Source organism: Mycteria americana, unplaced genomic scaffold, assembly GCF_035582795.1.
Source record: "Mycteria americana isolate JAX WOST 10 ecotype Jacksonville Zoo and Gardens unplaced genomic scaffold, USCA_MyAme_1.0 Scaffold_42, whole genome shotgun sequence".
Lineage (NCBI taxonomy): Eukaryota > Metazoa > Chordata > Aves > Ciconiiformes > Ciconiidae > Mycteria > Mycteria americana.
In genome coordinates this window covers 115,973-139,563 of record NW_027445629.1, presented here as the reverse complement: position 1 = coordinate 139,563, position 23,591 = coordinate 115,973, and the positions used below count along the sequence as shown (strand labels likewise).

Below are 23,591 nucleotides of genomic sequence, written 5' to 3'. Positions count from 1 at the left end.
TCAAAGAGGCCAGCAAAGAAGTTTTCCAAAGATACTGTCCGAAGGAAAGTGCAGGGTTTAGCTCTGATTGCTATCTCTGTGGATTGTGTCTGGCCTCAGGCAGGCGCACAGTAGCTTTCAGACAAAGCATGGGAATATTCCAGGGTGAAGTGAGCAGTCAGGATCCAAAGTCTGTTTTGTTTAAGGCAATCAGGGGGAAATGTGCGGTTGGAGCCTTCTGCGTCTCTTACCCTTTGATTTCAGTGCTGCCCTCTAGTCAGAATCTTGTAGTGGTTTTGCTGAGGCAAAAAATTAAATGGAGAAAGCAGATCTTCCTCCCCCCACACACACACGCTGCCCCCAGCTCAAGGTGAACAGAGAAAGTCTCTGGGGGTGCGTTATTTTATTAAACGTTTATCAGATATCCAGCCTCAGGGGAGTTGTGTACAGCGAATGGCTGCAGGTGCCTGGGGCGTCACTTGACCAGCCTCACCTGGAAGGCGAAAAGGAGAAAAAGGTGAGCATGGGGACTTGTTATCAGTTTGTCTGGGTCCCTGTTGCCCTGCACGCCCCCTGAGCCAAACAGCGTTTCTGGACAGTCAGCCTGCGTCTCTCTGTGTCCCGTTTTGCTCAGGGCTGGGGGTGGGTGCAGTGGAGGTTCAGCGTCCTGACCGAGCAGACTTGTCTTCAGCGATGGCCGTCTGTCAGGACAAGGGTGCTGATGTGCACTGGCCATTCCTCATTGCACACTGCAGTACGTGTGCCTTGCGGCTTCCAGCTCGCTGCACCTATGCCCGTGGCACGCTTACTGTTGTTTACAACACAGCTTTTGTGGGTCACTGACAAGACGACCATGCAGGTGGTGGCTGAGCTTGTGTAATGGAAATTCTGTTGTTCTGGAATTGAAGCCCAAAGCGCCCACCCACAGTCTTAGGCTCCTGAATCTGGAAGCATACGGTTCTTCTCTCAAAACTGAAGATGATTCAGTTAGAGGGAGAGGCTGTTTGGAAGTTGTAGTAGGTTGGGGACAGAGGCCAGTTGGGGGGTGGGGCCCTCGGGGTGGGTGCTGTTTCTACCCTGTGCCCTTGGCCTGGTACTCACAGCTGGGAAGGGGCTTTCCAAAATGCTGCTGGAAGGAGCCAGATGTGGCCACCTCCGGCACGGGCTCAGGGTCTGCTGCCAGCCTGCGTTGAAATCAGCTCTTCCCAGCAGGACATTGCCCAGGAATAACACTGAATGTTGCTGTTCTCCTTCAGGAAGCATGGTACACCTGAAGCAGAGCCAGAGCTGCGCCTGTGCCAGGAGAAGACTTCACGCACTGCTGGTTCTGATGGTGACAGTTCCCACCAGCTGTCCAGCTCAGGAAGATGCAGGTAAGATGGCACCGAGGGGGCACTGACTGATTGTGGCTTCTCTTGCAGGAACAGGATTTGACAGCAGAGGGGAGGCAGAACGCAAGGGCCCATGAGGTCCAAAAGTGCCTCCAACAGCTGGTGCAGTCACGATGAGAGCAGAGGGAGAAGAGAAGGAGATGCAGGTGACCTGTCTGGGAAAAGGTGCCTGGGAGAGAGGAGAGCGTGGGGAGATGGGAGACAGAGGTGGAGATGGAGGGGAAAAAGCCAGGGTGTTGGAGGTGAGGCGGCTCCTGCTGTGCAGGTGCTTGTGAGGTCAGTGGTGGCTGAGTAGGTGTTAGGCCAGGAGCCAGCCCCTGGCTTGTGCAGATGCTAGTGAGGTCATAGGCACAAGAGTAGGCGGTAAGTTATGAACGGGCCCCTGGCTTGTGCAGCTGCTTGTGATGTCATAGGTGGCTGAGTAGGTGGTTGGGCAGGAACATGCACCTGGCTTGTGTAGGTGCTTGTGATGTCACCTGATCCCAAGCAGGTGACAGGGCAGGAGCAGGCATCTGGCTTCTGCAGCTGCTTATGTTGACCCTGACGACTGAGGAGCTGATAGGCCAGGAGCAAGCACACATCTTGAGTGTCCAAACCCTCATTTCTAAGGTGCAAACCCCTCTTTTAGGTCCCAAAGCCTCCTTTTTAGAGCCCAAAGACTCCTTTTTAGAGCCTAAAGCTTTGGTTCTAGGGTTGAAAGCCTCATTTGTATGGTCCAAACCCTCATTTCTCGGGTCAAACCCTAATTTCTAAGTTCCAAGCCCCGCTTTTACAGTTCAAGGACTCATTTTAAGGGCGCAACACATCATCTTTAAGGCCCAAAGTCTCACTTTGAATGTCAAAAGCCTCCTTTTTAGAGTCCAAAGCCTTCTTTATAGGGTCCAAAGGCTCAGTTTCTGGGACCGAAGCCTCATTTTCAGGAACCGTAGCCTCATTTTTAGGATCCAGTCAGCAATTTTGAGGGCCCAAAGCCTCATTTTAGGTCCAACCTCCTCAGTTAGGGAACAAAGCCTCATTTGTTTCATGTCCAAAGCCTCATTTTCAGGGTGCAAATCCTCACTTTTAGGATCCAGCCAGTCATTTTCAGGGTCCAAGCTGCATCTTGGGTGCCCAAGCATTCATTATGGCAGCCAAAGACCCATTTTTAGGGTGCAAAGCCTTACTTTTTGGTACCAAAGCATCATTTCAGGACACAAAACCTAATTTCAGGGTTTGAAACCTCATTTTCATTTCCAAAGCCCCATTCTTCATGCCCAAACTCTCCTTTTGAGGGTCCAAACTCGCATTTATAGGGTCCAGCCCCCTCTTTTACAGCTCTAAGCCTCAACTGTAGTGCCCAAAGCCCTGCATTAGGGACGAAAACTTCAGTTCTTGGGTCCATAGAAGAACCAATAGGTTCCCCTCGTTTTCAGCGTCCAAAGCCTCATTTTTAGCATCTAGCCCATCATTTTTAGGGCTCCAAGCTCCGTTCATAGGGCCCCAAATCCTCATTTTTTAGGGTCCAAGCCTGTGTTTTAGTACCCACTGCCTTTTTTGAGGGCCCACAGTTTCCTTTTTAGGATGGAAAGCCTCACTTTGAGGGCAGAAAGCCTCTTTTCAGGGTCCAAAGCTCTATTTAGAGTGTCCAAAGCCTTGTTTTTCCTTTTCAAAGTCTCTCTTTAGGCTCCAAAGCCTCATTTGTAGGGTCCAAAGGCTCAGCTGTAGCTTGCCAGGTCTCCTTTTAAGAGTGCAAAGCCGCATTTTTAGTTTCCAAAGCCTCATTTTCAGGCTCCAAAGCAGCATTTTTAGGATCCAGCCAGTCGTTTTGAGGGTCCAGGCTGCATCCTGAGTGTCCAAACTCTCATTTTTGTGCTCCAAACCCCTGTTTCAGGGCCAAAAGTCTCATTTTTATGTCCCACGGCCTCATTTTGAGTCCAAATCTTCAATTCTACAGTTGAACGCCTCCTTTTTAGGTCCCAAAGCCTCATTGTTAGGGTCCCAAAGCCTCATTTATAAGTTCCAAGCCCCCCTTTTAAGGTCCAAAGACTCATTTCAAGGGCCCAGAGTGTCATTTTTAAAGCCCCGAAGTCTGGTTTGGAAGGTCCAAAGCCTCTTGTTTAGAGTGCAAAGCCTTATTTATAGGGTCCAAACCTGTCTTCCTAACAACAGCCTTTCTTAAGGACACACACTTTCAGTTCCATGGTCTAAACCCTCACTTTTATGGCAGAAAAACCTCATTTTAGGCTCCAAAGCCTCATTTTTATGGTCCAGAGGCTTCATTTCAGTTTGCAAAGTCTCCTTTTTAGAGTCCAAAGCCACATTTTGTGTTTCCAAAGCCTCATTTCCAGGCTCCAAAGCGGAATTTTTAGGATCCAGCCAGTCATTTTGAGGATCCAAGCCACATCCTGAGTATCCAAACCCTTATTTTTATGGTCCAAAGCCCTCTTTTGGCCCTCTTTTAGGGCTCCAAGCTTCATTGTTAGGGTGCAGCGCTTTGATTGTAGTGTTGAAAGGTTTTTTATGGTCCAAACCCTCCTTTTTATGGTCTCTGGCTCCCTGCTGACACCACGGGCATCCACGTCCCTCCGTGTGTGATGGATGCCACCTCTTGTTGTTTTTACTTTCTGTCCTTGCTCTGCCTACGTCTGTAGCTGGGTCTGCTCTTGTTGAGGCAGGGTCACTTTTAACTGATACTTGCCACAGTAAGAAGGGGTTTCAGAAAAGAGTGCCCATGAATTGAGAGGCCAGGTAAAACATCTTACAGCAGAAATCTCAGTAGGCTGTGGCCAGTAACTATGTTGCGAATGAGCGATTTAGGTTGCTCAAAAAAATCACCGTCAAAGGTATTAGCAAAAGTGGTTTTAATGTGATTTATAAAAGTGCGACTTTACAAAGTTCAATGGCAAGGTTCACTCCACTAACAGAAGAAACATACACAGGAAAATTGGGTTACACTCGAGTTCAAGTGATTCACAGAGAGACCGAGGATACAAAGGGTACGGAGGACCCTCCCATTGAGTCACGAGGTTCAGAATAGACCCCCTTGCTTTCTAAACTCCTGATGGAGCTTAGGTGCGGCTAGGCCCAATCTTAGTCTCGAAATTAGACAACAGTTTATGTCTAATGGAAGGCATATGAAGAGTAATGAAGAGCCTCCCGTTGAGTCACGAGGTTCAGAGTAGACCCGCCTGCTTAGGTGCGGCTGAGTCCGATCTTAGTCTCAGACTTGGACAATGGTTTATGTCTAAGGGATTATATATGCAAGATTTATCAACTCAGCATGCAATTGAAGTTACCAAGACAGAATCAATGTTACCATCCTGCAAGGTTATGTGCGATATCAGTCGCTTACCAAAGATCTGCCATTGGTAAAAGGTCTTCCTTGAGGAGCAACCTTGAGAGCTGTCCCAGCTCAAGGGGAGATCACCGCCATGCAGCCACGCTGCCTAGCAGGGAGAGCTCAAAGAAGGCTCCCTTTGCCTGTCATATTTATAGATAAAGCGGTTGTCTCGCAGTCAAATTACATGCAATAGGAGCGATATGCATGAGGCTCCTTGTACCCACAACTTCCTTTGTTCCTTGATAAATGAGTCTTGGAAAAGCCACCTGGTATTCCTGCGTTAACTGCATGATCGGTGTTCCAAGCTCATATGCATCGATGCTCACTGTGTCGCTCCTTTGTGGGTTTTCAGAGAACAGATGGGGACCAGAGGAGTTCTTGACCTGGTCACGGCTCAGGCCTTTACCTCCTTTGGAGCCTGTACCAAAGTACTGCTAGTTTGGTTAAGAGGTTGTTGCAGATGGAGTGAGGGTGCACTTCACTCGTAAGAGAGAAGGAAAAATATTTGATACAGAATAGGGCGTTAACAAAGTTCAATGCGACAGTGTTTTAACCAGATTCGATGGCGAGGTACACTTGATTATTTACTGCCTAGAGGACAGGGTCAGACAAAACTGTGAGGGAGACCCTCCCGTTGAGTCATGAGGTTCGGAAAAAGATCCCTTGCTTTCTAAACTCCTTCTCAGAGAGGAGTCTAGGCGCGGCTAGATCCAGTCCTAGTCCCAGACTTGGTCAACGGTTTATATCTAAAGGATTATATGTGTGCAATCAATCTTTTATATCGCTTAGCTAAGATTTCAAAGTTTAGCATGCTATTAGTCGCTTACCGAGGATCTGTTGCGGCAAGGAATCTCTCGACCTCGAGGAGTAACCTTGAGAGGCGTCCCGGCTCAAGGGGAGATCGTGGTGTGCAGCCCGCTGCCGTGCAGGAGAGCTCAAAGGGCTCTTGGGCTGCTCGTTATTTATGGGGGATAAGATGATTGACTCATAGTCATATTTGCGTACTGACCACAGATTTTAGTTTCTTCGGTGGGTGCATTGCAGAATAGCCCTAGGCTATTGTGTTGTTATCTGTCTCCTGAATCCACTTTGAGCCGATGCAGCCATCGTGACCAGATGCATCCATTCCAATCACCACTGGTGATTATCACCTAAGCAGGGTTGCAGGAGATAAAGGTCGGGGGCGGGGGAAGCACACCCTCACACTCCACCCCGTGACTATAGTCAATTCATCTTATTCTCACAGAGTGGTGGTACGGTCACCTCTTTCCGCTGTGCCATAAATAGTATATTGATGATTTATGCACTTCTAGATCCACAGTAAGTAGAGAGTGAAGCACTGCTGTTTGTTATGCATTAATTTGTATGTTTTGGGTGGTTGAAGTTTGGTTATTTGTTTTATCATGTACCAAACCTTTATATACAATATAATTATAAGCAATAGACACATTAATGTTAGAGTCAGTAAAATGACAACTGGGTGAAGCATAAGATTAAACACTCCCGTTGCTGTCGGTGACCATCCAAGAAGAGTTTCCCACCAATGGTGTTCTCCATCCTTCTTCACTCTTTCCAAGACATGGTGTATCTCTTCTGCATCATGACAAACGGTGATCAGAGTTTTGTGTCCATTCTTTCGGATGCATTCTAGCAGTTGACACAGGTCATCGTGTTGTAGTAGTTTCTTCACCAATGTAAGATTCATTCTGATGGGGGTAGCCAATAAATCTCGGCTCAATGTATGGTAAAGTTACGAACACAAATATTTGAGTGATAACTTGTATCTACAGTAATGTTATCTACGATTATAAAATCACAAAGGGTTCTCATACAAACACATCCTTTTCCAATATATACAAGGACAGTTTCAGGGGCTTCATCGGGATATATTTCAAAATGACAAACATTTTGTTCAGTGTCAAGACAAATGTCTTGGGCTTTGATGGTGTTACTCTCACAAATAAATCCTTGTTGTTCCCTTACAAAGCATGCATTAACATCAACAGTGTGTTAGGGTTGGGAATAGTAACATGAACACAGCATTTCCGTCTGACATCCGGTGGGGTGCTGTAAGAGAAAATAGAGACTTGTTTCGGTGGGGACAGTCCAAACAGGTTACCCCATTAAGAAGAAGGAAAAATCCATCGTGAACTAATTCTGTGTTTTGCACCACTGCTCTCAGTAGCTTCCCAGGCAAGTGGGCCACGAGGTTTAGTTAAAGTCGTAGGCACAGTACCGATGGATGGTAAATTGACCATCACAGGCTGTCCTGGCTGTAATGTCATTGGATATTCTCTTTTCCTAGTAGGTGGAGCGCTAAGCTCAGTTTTTACAAAGAACGCTTGGCTTACAGGGCTTCCAGTAGGCCCCTATCGATTATTTAATTGATGGAGTACTTTGGGAAGTCTCCTATCCCATTGAGCTTCCTGTGGTTTGAGATTCCTTTTCAAGAAGCCATTAGCTCTTTCTACCATCCCATTTGATTGAGGGTAGTATGGGGTGTGAAATACCCATCTAATTCCCTCTTGTTTTGCCTAATCTTGCACTTCCTTACACAGAAAGGGTGAGCCATTATCACTCTGGATAACATCAGGAGTAGGTAGATTTGAGAACCAAACTGATAGCCCTCGCACTGTATTTCGCCCATCAGCTTTCCGACATTTAGTCGCCATCAGCAAGCCAGAGACTACTTCCACTCCTGTAAGGATGTATCGATATCCTGCAGAGGATTTGAATGGTCCGATATAGTCAATTTGCCATGTAGACCATAAAGCGTTCCCTTCATTGATAGGTAAAGGTGGTGCTTTAGCAGGATGATCGGCTTGTAATTTCAGTCTACACTGGGGACATTCTGTAAGGATAGTTTCACAAGTTTTCCTATTTATAGGCCAGCCTTTACTCTGTGCAGCAAATTAAAATGCTTCTTTACCTGTGTGGCCTAGGCTTTGATGTAACCATTCTCCCAATCGATACCACTCAGGATTTAAGGTGATTTTCCTAATTTTGGTTAGCTCATCTACCTTTTGATTCCACTTTGTGGCTGGTTGATTATCTTTAGCATGAGCTTTTACCCATCCCATCTTGAAAGGTGTTTTCCTGGCTCTATCTAGTAATAATTGCCAGTCTTTGTTTCTCCATACTGGGGGTCTGTTTACTTCCCAATTCAAGGTTTCCCATTGACGGAGCCACTGTGTGGCACCGGCCCACACAGCATAAGAGTCTACATATATGACTTTTGCTCCATTCTGTGCCGCCAAAACAACTGCTCTTATTTCTCCTACTTGTGCGCTGCCTTCACCTTCTTCTACTACTTGTTTGCCGGTGGTAATATGTAATGCAACAGCCTTATATTGCCATTTACCGTTTACCCTTTTTGCTGAAGCATCTATAAACCAAATGTTTTCTGTTGGTGTACCCTCAGTGAGGGGTGGTGCATCCAGAATGGGTGAAGGTTTAAATGGTTGTTGTAACGCTAAAGGGTCTGTGTTTATGGGCATCTGCCATTTGGAAAGCTTAGTGTGTCCTTCAGTTAGTTGCATATTTTCTGCAACTCCTGTTAGGTAGGCATACCATTTTCGGACAGTGGGTTTTTGTGCAACTCCTTCTGGGGGAGCAGTCCCCTTTAGGATTGCTTCTAGTAAATTAAATGGTCCTCTAGTTTGCACAGGTTGTCCCTGATGTATTTTCTCAACTTGTTTAACTGCTCGGACTAAAGATAAAAGTCCCTTTTCCCATTCAGAGTATCGTTGTTCTGTTGCTTTAAATGCGGTTCAGCTAAACAATAAAGGTCTTTTTGGCCCATCGGGCCCAGTTTGGAACAGGTTACAGTAAGTAGCGTGTTCAGCGAAACCCCATTCGGCTAAAATAGGGTCGCGGGGCTGTACTGGTCCCAGTGACTGATATGTTTTTAACTCTTCAGTTAGAGTTTTGACTGCCTCTTTATGTTCTAATTTCCACTCCCAGGGTTTGCCTTTTCGTAAGAGTGAGTATAAGGGACGAGAAATGATAGAAAATCCAGGCACATGTTTCCTCCAATATCCTAAAGCTCCCATTAATTGTTGTAACTCCTTCCTTGATTGGGGCATTTGCAGCTCTTCAGTTTTTCTTAAGGTATGTGGAGGAATCACTGCACTGCCTGCTATCCCCCAAGTACCTCAAAATTCTACTTCTTTACTTGGTCCCTGACATTTTCCGGGTGGAATCTCAATTTCTGCTTTATGTAGTGCTTGCCCTACTGCTGCTGCCGCTTTCCCAACCTTTTCAGGGGAAGCTCCTCCCATCAGAATATCATCTATATAGTGGTACAGTTTCACTTCTTGGGGGAGTGAGACTGTCTGTAAAAGTTCAGCAAGCGCGGCATGAGCAATCGTGGGTGAATGTTTGTACCCCTGTGGGAGTCTGTTAAAGGTGTATTGTATTCCCTCCCAAGTGAAAGCAAACTTCTCTTTATCCTCCTCCTTTAAGGGAACCGTACAGAACATATCCTTTACATCTAGCGCTGCCATCCATGGCTGTGCAGCTGCTTGCAAAGTGGCTGTTAAGTTGGCAATGTTTGGCACAGCAGCTGTGAGCGGGGCTGTATTGGCGTTCAGGCGCCGATAATCGACTGTTAAACACCACCTCCCGTCTGGTTTGCGGACGGGCCAGACAGGTGAGTTATATGGGGAGTGTGTTCTGGAGATAATTTGTCTCTGGAGATAATCGTGCCGCAGCAGAAATGGGATATTGCTGTACGTTAGTGATTTTTGACTCTGGAAGTGCAGGGGCTGCGCGCAGTGCCCGCACTGCAGCCTCCCGATTTCTGCTGGGGTTGGGATCGATGTTCAAGCCGAAGGACCACACGCTGCCATTTGGCAGGCGCCAGGTTCGTCCGTTTAAAACATTGAAACCTAAAATATTTTCATGGTGATCTTTAATTGCAAAGCGAGTACTCGACATGCGCTTCTCGCCCGGGAGCCATAAATTGACCTTGGCGGTTTGGCACTGCACGCTCGCTCCGTTCACGCCGGTAATTTTAACTCTTTGCCGACTGAGTCGTACGCCCAGCTTCTCGGCGTCTTGTTGTGTTAATAGTGAAATTTGTGCTCCCGTATCTATTAAAAACTTTACCAATTGTCTTTGAGGACCAACTGGAATGAAAACGTATGGGCCGTTACCACTTATCCACTGATAAGCCTCCACTTTTCAGACAGGCAGGCCCAATTGCCTTCCGGACACTACTCGTTTTTTGACTTCATGTCCTGCAATTCCTCCCTAAGGGGGAGGAAGGGGTTGCCTCCCCTTCTGGGGTCTGGCGCAGGAGGAGTTGAAATACGCTCCTTCCTTTCACCATTATCTCTTTTTTGGAATGCTTCAATTAGACTCAAAATAATGCCAGTAGGCTGACCTTGAATCGCAGCTCTGGGAATGCCTAAAGCTAATGCATTCCTCCACAATTCATTCTTCTATTCTCGAGATTCTGTTTGCGGATTTTTAAGTTTGTTTCCCTTCGATCTCCTTTCCGTTCCCCGGTTTATGGGTCTTACTTTGTGCTCTCCTCCCCGGGGCTTCAGGTTTTGTTTTTCAGCTGGTGCATCCTCCCAGCCCGTTTCCCGGCTGTAGTGAACAATGCCGTGCATCAATTCTGCCCAGGTAGGGAGCTGCTTGTGGGCATTTTGAGCGTTATCACCTAGTCCCTCATTGTATTCTGTGTCTTTCTTGATCTCATCTCGTTTTGCAACTAAATGGGATTTAAGAATTGCCGGGGCTCCTCTAATCAGTGGTTTTAACATTGCGAAATCTACTGTAGCAGACAGTGGGACATCATGGGACCCTCCTTTGTGCATGGCTTGTATACAGGCGGCTTTTGTGACGGCTGTAGAGAGCTCACTTAAAGATTTAATAGGAATTATGGAGGGTTCAACTCGCTCCATGCTGTCTGTTCCTCCAGCCCAATAAGCTACTCGACTGGTGATAGAATGGGGTGTATTGGTCAGGTCGGGTCCTAAATTTGAGAAAACTCACGAACCCCAATAGTCGCTTGCTTCATCCTCACTCAACATTATTCGGTCACTGCCACTGAGGCATACTCGCCACAAGTATTCCGTTTCAGTTTCACCTGGTTTTCTGCTGTATCTCTCTTGCAAATTTATCAATTGCAACGGATCCCAGGGGATGGTTCGTGTAGTATGTCGCGGATGAGCACCCCGAGGACCCACAGTTCTTTCTGTTTTAACAATGGGTCGGGCTTCATGCTCAGGAGGATTTGTGGGGAACAAAGGGTTGTCGTCTTCTGGCTCGCTATCATCGGGATCACCCCAGAAGTCTCCATCCCAGTCTTCAGGGGATACTATTAGTTTCCTAATCTGTATGATGTCGGGGGGGCGGGGAGGCAGTAGAAGCATCATCTCGACCTTTTCTCCCACCTTTTGTCTTTTTTCCTTTTCCTCCTGTAACTGTTTCTGCAGTTGTTCAATTTTTAAAGATAGTAACAACTCAGTTGCCTTTCTACCTTCTGTTTCTTTCTCTAGGTCCTGCTCCTTTTTATTTCTGTTGTCTCTTTCCTGATGTGCAGCTTCTAAACAGGCACCTAGCATCTTGCAGATAATTCCTTTCCCTTTTCCATCTTTTGTGTGGCCTCTAGTTACTTTTAGGAGTTCTTCAACGGCTTCCCAATTATGCCAATTGTCACGAGTCCATTCTGCTGAGAATTTGGGACTCGGATTCACTCCATGCCTCCGTAAATAATCAGTGATACTACTTGCCATCCTGCCAACTATGCCAGTTTGTCGCGGATGGAGGGAGGGTGCACTTCACTCGTAAGAGAGAAGGAAAAATATAGTTTATTGATACAGAATAGGGAGTTAACAAAGTTCAACGCGACAGTGTTTTAACCAGATTCGATGGCGAGGTACACTTGATTATTTACTGCCTAGAGGACAGGGTCAGACAAAACTGTGAGGGAGACCCTCCCGTTGAGTCATGAGGTTCGGAAAAAGATCCCCTTGCTTTCTAAACTCCTTCTCAGAGAGGAGTCTAGGTGCGGCTAGATCCAGTCCTAGTCCCAGACTTGGTCAACGGTTTATATCTAAAGGATTATATGTGTGCAATCAATCCTTTATATCACTTAGCTAAGATTTCAAAGTTTAGCATGCTATTAGTCACTTACCGAGGATTTGTTGCGGCAAGGAATCTCTCGACCTCGAGGAGTAACCTTGAGAGGCGTCCCGGCTCAAGGGGAGATTGTGGCGTGCAGCCCGCTGCCGTGCAGGAGAGCTCAAAGGGCTCTTGGGCTGCTCGTTATTTATGGGGGATAAGATGATTGACTCATAGTCATATTTGCATACTGACCACAGATTTTAGTTTCTTCGGTGGGTGCATTGCAGAATAGCCCTAGGCTATTGTGTTGTTATCTGTCTCCTGAATCCACTTTGAGCCGATGCAGCCATCGTGACCAGATGCATCCATTACAATCACCACTGGTGATTATCACCTAAGCAGGGTTGCAGGAGATAAAGGTCAGGGGTGGGGGAAGCACACTGTCACAGAGGTCAAGTGCATCCATCACACTCCACCCTGTGACTATGGTCAATCCACTTTATCGACTCTTGCAGTGGTAGTACGGTCACCTCTTGCCTCTATGTCATTAATATTGCAGTATTTATGACATAGGTGTATTGCAGTGGCGTACTGCAGATCAGTGGTAAGAGTCCAATTAGTTGATAAGCTGTTTAGATAAGTGTCCGAATTAATGTTAGTTATATAGTATTTCACACACAGAATCAATTGATTGTATGCGTTTTACATGCTGGGTGGATGTAATTTGTTTCATTGTTTGCCAAACTTTGAGATACAGAACGATGACAAGCAATAAACATAATAAGGTTAAAACTAACAGAACTACAATAGGATGCAGCATCAAATTCAAACTTCCAGTTGCTGTTGGGAACGATCCAAAAAGAGTTTCCCAGCAGTGAGGCTCTCCATCTTTCTTCCCTCTTTCTAGGTGTGACGGTGTGCTCCCCCCGCCCTCGACCTTTATCTCCTGCAACCCTGCTTAGGTGATAACCACCAGTGGTGATTGTAAATGGATGCATCTGGTCACCATCGGCTCAAAGTGGATTCAGGAGACAGATAACAACACAATAACCTAAGGGTTGGGCTATTAGCCCAACAATAGCCTGTGTTGGGCTATTGTGTTGTGCCTAGGGCTATTGTGTTGTGTACCCACCCAAGAAACTAAAACCTGTGGTCGGCATGCAAATATGACTACGAGTCAATCATCTTATCCCCCATAAATAGCAAGCAGTCCAAGAGCCCTTTGAGCTCTCCTGCACGGCAGCGGGCTGCACGCCACGATCTCCCCTTGAGCAGGGACGCCTCTCAAGGTTACTCCTCGAGGTTGAGAGATTCCTTGCCGCAACAGATCCTCGGTAAGTGACTAATAGCATGCTAAACTTTGAAATCTTAGCTAAGTGATATAAAGGATTAATTGCGCATATATAATCCTTTAGATATAAACCGTTGACCAAGTGTGGGACTAGGACTGGATTTAGCCGCACCTAGACTCCTCTCTGAGAAGGAGTTTAGAAAGCAAGGGGATCCTTTTCCAAACCTCATGACTCAACGGGAGGGTCTCCCTGACAGTTTTGTCTGACCCTGTCCTCTATGCAGTAAATAATCGAGTGTACCTCGCCATCGAATCTTGTTAAAACACTGTTGCATTGAACTTTGTTAACTCCCTATTCTGTATCAATAAACTATATTTCTACTTCTCTCTAACGAGTGAAGTGCACGCTCACTCCATCCGTGACACTAGGACAGGGTTTCTCTCTTCTGCATCATGATGGATGGTAGTCAGGGTTCTTTGTCCATTGTTTCGAATTCGTTTTAGCAATTGATTCAGGTCATCATGTTGCAAGAGTTTTCTCCCCAATATGAGATTCATTGCAGTAGGGGGAGGCAATAACTCTTGATACAGTGTATAGTAAGATTGTAGCAGTTGGTGGGTTGTGACAGGAGCCGAAGAGTTGCAATCGCATCCCATAATTTTGGTAAAATTACAAATACCAATATTTGAGTGATTGTATATATCTACAGTGGTATTGTCTATAGAATCACAAAGGGTTCTCATACAAACACGTCCGTTTCCAACATATACAAGTACAGTTTCAGGGGTTTCATTAGGATGTATTTCAAAAGGACAACCACGTTGTTCTGTGTCAAGACAAATGCCTTGGGCCTTAATGGTATTCCTGTCACAAATAAATCCCTGGTGTTCCCATGCAACGCACGCATCAACATCAATAGTTTGCCATTTGTTCCATACCCTATGTTCTAACGGGCAGAGGACAGTCCCACTGCGATTTAATCCCAGTGCAATGATTGGGTATATGGTGTATACCGAAGCATTGCGTATTGTCAGAACAAAAGCTGTGGCTTCAGTGTCAGAACGGTCATAGGTAAAATTGACTAGACAGCACCAGGATTGGAATCTCTTTTCAAATTCAGTTACGTTGTCCCAGATTACTTTTTGAATTTCAGTGGGTAAGGTGCCCTCTTCACCTTCTCTTACAATTGCTGCCACAGTAGATTGCACCCACAATTGAGCTTGAATACAACTAAGAGCGAGAGAGACATTAATTTGGGCTGCACCTAGCGTGTTCACAATTAGTTGGTGGTCTTCTTCGTTAATTCTTTCCCATTGAGGTAACAGATCAGATAAGAGCCATTGGTTAGTTCCCAGTGCCGATAGAGAAGATCGCAATGAACGTTCTAATTTGTGCAAATTACTTGTTGCTGAGCTTATTTTGTTTGCTAAAGCTTCAGCGTCCATGCTGTTTAATACTCCTAATCCAGTTTCTAAAGTACCAGTCACATCTCTTCTTGATCGTTTTGGAGAGGTAAGGGCTCGTGCATGCAACCACGCTACCCATCCTGCATAGGACACACTTAGGAATGGTGAGCAAGTAGGTTTAATTGCAGAGATACTGATCTGCGTTGATAGTGCCACTCGTTTGAGGGACCATGATGGATTAAACAGCACTTGTTGCTGGCCTGTATGTTTGATGGCATAAGGCCCAATTTTAAAACTTTGTGGGGATAGAGCAGAAATTTGTGGGGATAGAGTTTTCTTGTCCTTTACAGTCGGGGGGGATGTTAAGGGAGGAGTTGCTGTTGTTGTGCTAGGCTCAATAATGTGTATTTTGAATTTAAATGACAGTCCTGTGTTCCTGCGAGCCCAGACGCAGATTACGGAACCAGGTTGTGTTAAGGTAAAATGGTACCAACAGTCCAATCTTTCAGAGGCAGAAAGTTTTCTATTTTTTGTTATTGCATTTGATGTAATGTTATATACAGAAATCTGAGTTGCCTTTTCATGGGTAGACCCATTGATAATCTGGCATCCTATTCTAATTTCTGTCGCTACCGTTCTCCAAAGTCGGGGAATTGTATTAACATCCGTCTCATTTCTGTCCCAGCTCCATTCATTTTCTAAGTATACTTCAGTTCCACGCACGACCACGGTGGAAAGATTTAAATTTCCCTTCCTAGGGAGTGTTCCCATAGCGCCATTAGACTTAGCATGAGCTTGAGACCATGGCCACTCTGGTGTTGTCTCAGTAAGGCTCCTTAGTAAAACTAGGGGAGTATTCAGAGGAGGCACTGACATCATTGTGATAGGTTTAGTGATTGTGAGAGCTATTGTTCCTAATATTACATTGCGTCCCTTCAGAGCGTTCCATCTGCATGCTATTTTAACATCATAATGTTCCTTCAGCGTGTCATGTATTGAGCAATGACTTTATGTTATGGTATTTTCTAGATGGCGTGTAAGAGTTACTGTAAATAATCGTAACAGAAATAGGTGGTTGTGTTTTACACCACCTCACTAACAGGTGGTTGTGTTTTACAAGTCAGGTTGATACTGCTGTCTGTGAGTAACAAGGCAGGTGGCTTATCTGTGTTGACACAATTGTGGCTGCTGTCTTGATTGACAATTAAGTTGAGACAGGTGGGCATCTGTGGGGAAGCAAGTATTCTTGAAGTCTTTGACAGCAGTAGGACAATGTATCTTCTTTTCATCTTGGAGGAGACTGCAAGATAAAAGGGTAGAATAAAGTGGTCTCGGTGGGGTTTTCCGGACAGGTTAACCCATTGGAAAGAAGGGAAAAATCCACCGTGCACTAATTGTGTGTTTTGCACCACTGCTGTCAGTAGCTTCCCAGGCAAGTGGGCCATGAGGTTTAGCTAAGAGTCAGGTACAGTTCCAATTTGTGGTAAATTTGCCATGAGAGGTTGTCCTGGCTGTAATGCTATCGGATGTTTTCTTTCATCAGGAGGTGGAGCATCAGGTCTAGTTTTTGTCAAGAATGCTTGGCTCCCAGGGCTCCCAGTGGGCCCATACCGATTCTTCAATTGATGAAGTACTTTGGAAAGTCAAGTATCCCACTGGGCCTTGTGTGGCTTAAGGCTCTTTTTCAATAAGCCAGTAGCTCTTTCTACCATCCCATTCGATTGAGGATAGTAGGGGGTATGGAATACCCACTGAATTTGCTTCCTGTTTTGCCCATTCTTGCACTTCCTTGTTGGAAAGATGTGAGCTATTGTCACTTTGGATGACATTGGGTGTTGGCAGGCCTGAAAACCAAGAGGATAATCCCTTACTGGTGCTCTGAGCATTAGCCTTCCGACATTTAGTTGCCATGATTAGGCCTGCGACGACCTCTATTCCTGTGAGGATGTATCTATATCGTGGGGAGGGCTTAAAGGGTCCAATGTAATCAATTTGCCATGTTTTCCCTCATAAGGTGTAGGGGTGGTGTTTTAGCAGGGTGATCTGTTTGCAATTTCAGTTGACACTGGAGGCATTCTGTAAGCATGGTTTTACATTTTCCTGTTTAGAGGCCAACCTCGGCTTTGGGCTGCAAAATAACGTGCTTCTCAGCCTGTGTGGCCTCATTTTTGATGTAACCATTCCCCCAGTCAGTACCACTTGGGATCTGGTGTATCTCCTGCTTTTATTCCCCTCATTCTGGCTAATTCATCTACTTGTTGGTTCCGTTTTGTGGCTGGTTGGTCATTGGTTACATGGCCTTCTACCCATGCTAGTTTAAAGGGTGTTTGTCTAGCGATAGCTAATAGTCATTGCCAGACTTCAGCTCTCCAAGCTGGGGATCGATTGACCTCCTGATTTAGAGCTTCCCATTGAGAAAGCCATTGTGTGGCACCTGCCCACACGGCATAGGAGTCGACATAGATAACTTTTGCTCCATTTTGTGCTGCTAGAACTACTGCCCTTCATTCTCCTACTTGTGCACTCCCTCACCTTCTTCTATTACTTGTTTGCCCGTGGTAATTCCTAATGCGGCGGCTTTATACTGCCATTTGATATTTACCCTATTTGCTGAGGCATCGGTAAACCAAATGCCTTTGGTCGGTGTTTTGTCAGTGAGGGGAGGTGCATTTAGAATGCGTGAAGGTTGAAATGGCTGTTTTAGTGCTAGTGGGTCAGTGTTTATAGGCATTTCTAATTTGGAAATGTTTCTGTGTCCTTCAGTCAGTTGCATTTCATCTGCTACTCCCATCAGGTAGGCATACCATTTTCTGAGGGTGGGTTTCTGTGCAATTCCTTCTGGGGCAGCAGTTCCTTTCAGGACTGTTTCTAGCAAATTAAATGGCCCTCTAGTCTGAACAGGTTGGCCCTGGTGTATTTTCTCAACTTGTTTAACTGCGTGGACCAAAACAAAAGTCCCTTTTCCCATTAGGAGTATCTCTGTTCTGTCTCTTTAAATGCAGTCGAGCTAAACATTCAAGGTCTTTTTAGTCCCCTCGGCCCGCTCTGGAAGAGATTGCAATAAGTACCATGTTCTGCAAAAGCCCATTCTGCTATAATAGGGTCGCGGGGGTGTACTGGCCCCAGTGACTGATAGGTTTTTAATTCCTGTAGTAGGGTTTTGTCTGCCTCTTCATGTTCTGGGTTCCATTTCCATGGTTTCCCCTTTCGTAAAAGTGAGGATAGTGGGCGAGCAATGACAGCAAAATCCAGGTGCGTGTTTCCTCCAGTATCCTAAAGTAGCCATAAGTTGTTGTAGTTCTTTCCTAGTTTGGGGCATCTGTAACTGTTCTATTGTACTTAGGGTGTCCAGTGGGATTGCTGCACTACCTGCAATCCACCAAGTACCTAAAACTTTTACTTCTCTACTCGGTCCCTGACATTTTCCAGGTGGGACTTCACCTTCTGCTTTATGTAGTGCTTGCCATGCTGCTGCTGCTGCTTCTCCCACCTTTTCAGGGGAGGTCCCTCCGATTAGGATATCATCTATATATTGGTCCAGTTTCACATCTTGAGGGAGTGAGACTGTCTGTAAGAGTTCAGCAAGCACAGCATGAGCAATCGTGGGTGACTGTTTACCCCTGTGGGAGTCTGTTAAAGGCGTATTGTCTACCTTCCCAAGTGAAAGCAAATTTCTTTTTGTCCTCCTCCTGCAAGGGGACCATAAAGAACATACCTTTCACATCGAGCACTGCCATGCATGGGTGTGCGGCCGCTTGTAGAGTGGCTGTTAAAGTTGCAGTATTAGGTACTGCAGCCATTAGCGAGGCTGTGTTGGCATTTAAGCGCTGATAATCAGTTGTGAGATGTCATCTCCCATTTGGCTTTCAGAGTGGCCGGACTGGTGAATTGTATGGGAAGTGGGTTCCGGAAATAATGTGCCGTTTTTCCAAGTCTGCTATTACTTCAGAAATTCCATTTTGTGATGCGGTAGAAATCAGATATTGCGGTATATTTAGTAACCTTTGAATCAGGGAGCGTGGGGGCTGCGCGGAGTACACGCACTGCAGCCTCCCGATTTCTGTCAGGGTTCAGGTTAATATTTGAACCGAAGGACCATACACTGCCATCAGGCAGGTGCCAGGTCAGACTGTTCCAAACATCAAAACCCCAAATATTGTCATTGTGGTCTCCCCTGGGAGCCATAAGTTAACTTTCATTGTTTGGCAAATAGGACTTGCTCGTCCAGGTTGCATGCCCAGCTTCTCAGCATTCTGTTGTGTTAGTATTGAAATTTGTGCTCCCGCATCTATAAAAAATTTTACCAGTTGTCGTTGAGGGCCAACTGGAATTAAAATGTAAGGGCCTCCTTCATTTAGCCATTGATAGGCTGCCACTCGCCAGACGGACAGGCCCAATTCCCATCCTGGTGCTCTTTGTTTTTTGATCTCAAGGTTTGTAATTCCTCCTTAAGGGGGAGGAAAGGGTTTTCACTCCTTCTTGGAGCAGGCAGTGGCGCCGGAGTATTTTGAGTACGTTCTCTCCTTTCCCCATCATTGCGTTTCTGAAATGCTTGAATTAGATTGAAGATAATGCTAGTAGGCTGTCCCTTAATTGCGGCTCTGGGAATGCCCAGTGCCAATGCTTTCCTCCACAGTTCATTTCTCCACTCCCAAGACTCTGCTTGTGGGTCTCTAGGCGTATTTTCCCTCGGTTTAGTTCCTGTTCCCTGTGGGGGAGTTTGTTTGACTGGTTGCACCCCATGATCTCCTGTTTGGGATCTTGGGTCTGATTTCTCGGTCGACAGATCATCCCACCCCATTTCACGGCTATGATTTACAATAACCGTGCATTAATTCTGCCCGTGTAGGGAGTTGTCTGTGGGGATCGTCACTGTCAAATTCCTCATTTTGCTCTCTGTCTCTTTTGGTCTCATCCTGTTTTACAATCAAATAGGGTTTAAGAATTGCCAGGGCTCCCCTACTTAGTGGCTTCAACATGGTATATTCTACAGTAGCAGGTATCAGGGTATCATTGGGCTCTCCATGTTTGTGCATAGCTTGTGTGCAGGCAGCTTTGGTGACGGCAGTGGAGAGTTCACTTAGGGAACAGATGGGAATTATAGAGGGTTCACCTCGATCTAAGGCATCTATTCCCCCAGCCCAGTAGGCTACCCTGCTGGTGATAGATTGGGCTTCATCTGTTGGGTCGGGTCCTAGGTTTAAGAAAACTCCCAGACCCCAATAGCCATTTGCTTTGTCTCCACTCAACATTATTTGGTCACCACTGCTGAGGCAGACACGCCACAAATATTCAGTTTCAGTTTCACCTGGCTTTCTGCTGTACTTCTCTTGTAATCTTGCCCATTGTAATGCATCCCATGGAGTGCTTTGCATACTATATCGCTGACCAGCTCCCAGAGTTCCTTCAAAGTATTCTGCTTTAATAATGGGCCTAGGCTTATATTCAGAGGAGTCTGAAAGGGGTAGTGGGTTAACATTGCCTTTTTCATGGTCATTAGGATCACCCAAAATCTCATCATCCCAGTCCTCTGGGGACACCATTAGTTTCCTAATTTGCATGGCATTAGGGGGATGTGGGGCCTGCATGAGCATCACCTCAATCTTTTCTTCCAACTTTTGTGTTACCTCCTTTTCTTCCTGTAATTGTTTCTGCAGCTGATCAGTTTTCAAGGACAGTACTAATTCAGCTGCCTTTCTGCCTTCTATTTCTTCTTTTTGGTCTTGCTCCATTTTATTGTTCTTTTTCCTATACTGATAAGCAGCTTCTAAACAGGTAGCTAGCATTTTGCAAAGAATTCCTTTCCCTTTTCCATCCTTTATATGCCCCTTGGCCACTTTTAGCTGTTCTTTCACAGCTTCCCAATCACACCCATTATCATGAGCCCATGCTTCTGAGAATTTGGGACTTGGACTGATTCCATGCTTCCATAAGTAATCAGTGATACTACTTGCCCTCCTGCCGACTACACTGTTGCGTAGGAGTCAATTTGTCGCTCTTGCATTAAAAGTCACTGTCGCGTAGGAGCCTGAGGAGTGGCCGGGGTTGGGGAGGGGGGAACCCTTCCGTTGAGTCACGAGGTTCAGACAGAACCCCCTTGCTTTCTAAACTCCTTCTCAGAGAGGAGTCTAGGTGCGGCTAAGTCCAGTCTTAGGCTCTGACTTGGTCCACGGTTGATTTTCTAAGGACTGTATATGTAGCCACCCATCGGAGTCAACGTTTGCCTGCCAGAGCCCTCTCAGGGCTTTCACTGAAACAGCTTCAAAAAGTCGATTAAGGCGTCAGCGTTAATTTGCCAATGTTTTAAGTCCAGTCGCGTTCAGCGTACTGCACTTTCATGATTATGGATTCACAAATAACGCGATGCACCCCCAGTCTAGTCGTGTTGCATGAACTATCACGGCCGCACTTAAAGAGTCTGGTCGTGTTCAGTGAGAACTACCACGGCTGGATTAATGAAGAGTGCAGTTTATTAGAGCAACAGACACACAGGTTCTTTGGATCACTGGTGATAAATTCACTGTCTGCAAAGCATGTGCAAATACCAAGACTATGAGTAACGCTGCCGGCTACAAATGCGTTGAAAGATAATAAAGCAACTCTAGAGAGATTTCTAATTTTCTGGGGGAGGCACTTGGTATAACCAAGTGTTCGGATCTTACCCAAATGCGTCCCGATGTGGGGGAAGAGAGGCTCAGCCCGTCGACTGATCCCAGAGGTCAGAGTGGTACACGACGGTGTCTTCCCTAACATTCTCTCTCTCTTAAGCTATTTTATAGTAATTTTTACCTTCCAGGTGGAGCTTGAGTGACTCTAGTCATACATACCTTTGTTTAGGATTGGTGTAAAGTTTTCTCGCTTTGCTTTTAAAGGTATAAACTAGGAAAATTCAAAGCGCAAGCTCAGTGAGGGGTGGTCGCACCTTGGAGGCGGGTAGCTTTTGGGATGGAGGTGTGTTGTGGTATTATAACAATGTTATAATGAGCAAAGTTCACCAAAAGGACAGCATTTTGTCAAAAACATGACAGACTGTTGGCCCAGGGTAGCAAATATGCAGCTTATCAGTTCCGTGGTACCTTCAACTTCCCATATTATCACAGCGCCTGGCCGCGGTATCTCCACACCACCTCACCCTCTGGGCAGTTCCTCTTGGAGCCAACACACCAAGTTCCCCTGGCATTGCCGACATCTAAGGTTGCAGGCCTAGGGAACTTGCGTGGCATGGATTCCTTGCATGTGAGCCGCACTCCACCTGGGAAGCTTCTTCAATGCTGTGCCTTACCTAAAAGTGTGACTATAAGTTGAATTTCTAAGTCACCTCCAGCAATTATTCCACAGTCGCGAATGAGCAATTTAGATCACTCATGGGATCTCGTTCGCACTTAGTGCATTTTTGGCAAAGTGCCAGATGATGGTAAAGGACTTCTTTCAGGGAGCACAGGAAGTCGCTGTAGCCAGTTCAGCTGAGGAAAGAGCCCTTCTGAGAAGCACATCCCATCATGCCGACTCCATCACACAGTAAGGGTAACAGCCACGCACGGAGGACTGAACCCCAAGCTCCTGCAACCATATTCTGGGCACTTTCACAAGTGGCAGTGAAGAGCCCACTGAGCCCCAAAACAAGAGGAAAACCACAACCAAGTTATCTAAAACACAACTAGAAACAGACAGCTAGACCACCTGAGGCTGAATTCACAATTCAGAATTACCACCCATCTGAAACCTCTCCAAAGCATCATTCGCTGACATGACTGACAGCACTGTGGATAAGGGAGAACCATCACTAGCCACGCACCCACCTGGTAGTCCTGTCGCAGCAAGGCCTCTGGGACCGAGCACATCTACATGGACATCCCTGCCTGACAGGAGACGACCGGCCTGAAAAAAAAATCTTAGGTTATCATGGCTCTAGTGAAGGCAAAGAATTTATGATAGTGATCCAAACAAGTTGAAGAGAAAGCAGGATAGAGGAAGAGGCAGAAAAGGTGATGTGTCTCACCCACCTCTAATTGCAGAGGACGTTGCAAGGGTTTGGTCTGGTTTGGTTTTTTTTTAATCACAGCACAAGTGAAAAGACACACGCCTGCTGTTTCAGGAGAACTGAAAACTACAAGAGTAGGACTATCGAGTCTGTGTAATTACCCCTCCTTCCAGGACACATTGGTCTTTTTTAAAAAAAAAAAAATCTCAGTGGAGACCTTTAACTTAAAATCACTGAGTTCTGATATGGGAATACCAAAATGTCCTCTGTCAGTCGTTGAAAAGAACAGTACATTGAAGGAAAACTGTTCACGTAAAGTGTAAATGACACATTTCCACTCTCAAAGGTTATAATGCTTTTGAGTATCTTTGCCATCTTCATCTTCAGCAGGCAAGACTCTCTCATCTGGCTTAGCCCTGATGCAGCTGCTAGGAAAACAGCTATTTTAGAAAGTCAGGTCTGGTTATGTTGGGAAAGTGTTTCAAGGACATGTTTTTAATACTCTAGAATGGTAAGACTAAGCATGGTAATCTCGCTCCAAGTCCTAGCTCTGCCACAGATAACCTACCTGCTCATTAAAACGGATTAAATGTTATTCCTTGCAAAGCTCTACCTTTCTTTTTTTTTTCCTTTTTTTTTTTTTTTTTTTCTTTTCAGCAAAAGGGTGGCACTTCTTTCCAAATGCAGGACGAGTTACATGGGGTCTACAGACAGCCCCTGGAAGACTGAGAAATGAGTCTGTGGTGACTTCCATCCCCATTCCTTGGCATTCCAACACTCCTATCACACTCCTTTCCTTGCCAGCAGTCAAGGAACGCAGTCTGCGCAACATGTACAAGATGCTGACTTGGCCAGTGTCCTGCTTTTGGCTGGGGTAGAGTTAATTTTTTTCCTAGTGACTGGTATAGTGCTGTGTTTGGGATTTAGGCTGAGAATAATGTTGATAACACACTGATGTTTTAGTTGTTGCGAAGTAATGTTTACACTGGTCAAGGCCTTTTCAGCTTCTCCTGCTCTGTCAGGTGCACAGGAAGCTGGGAGGGGGCACAGCCAAGATACTTGATCAAAACTGGCCAAAGGCCTATTCCATACCATATGACAGCATGCTCGGTATATAAACTGGGGGGAGTTGGCTGTGGGGGCAGC

At 45.9% G+C, this 23,591-nt stretch overlaps 1 protein-coding gene across 1 annotated transcript; it reads right to left on the bottom strand.

Annotated features, from left to right (window-relative positions):
- Positions 1-13,465: 13,465 nt before the first annotated feature.
- LOC142403694 (uncharacterized) lies at positions 13,466-15,235 on the bottom strand. Its single transcript, XM_075489908.1, has one exon. The coding sequence runs from the start codon at positions 15,233-15,235 to the stop codon at positions 13,466-13,468; it is 1,770 nt and encodes a 589-aa protein (XP_075346023.1).
- Positions 15,236-23,591: the final 8,356 nt, after the last annotated feature.

Excerpts from the sequence above, each read along its gene's own strand:
- LOC142403694 (XM_075489908.1), bottom strand. The coding sequence starts at position 15,235 with ATGGGAACACTCCCTAGGAAGGGAAATTTAAATCTTTCCACCGTGGTC.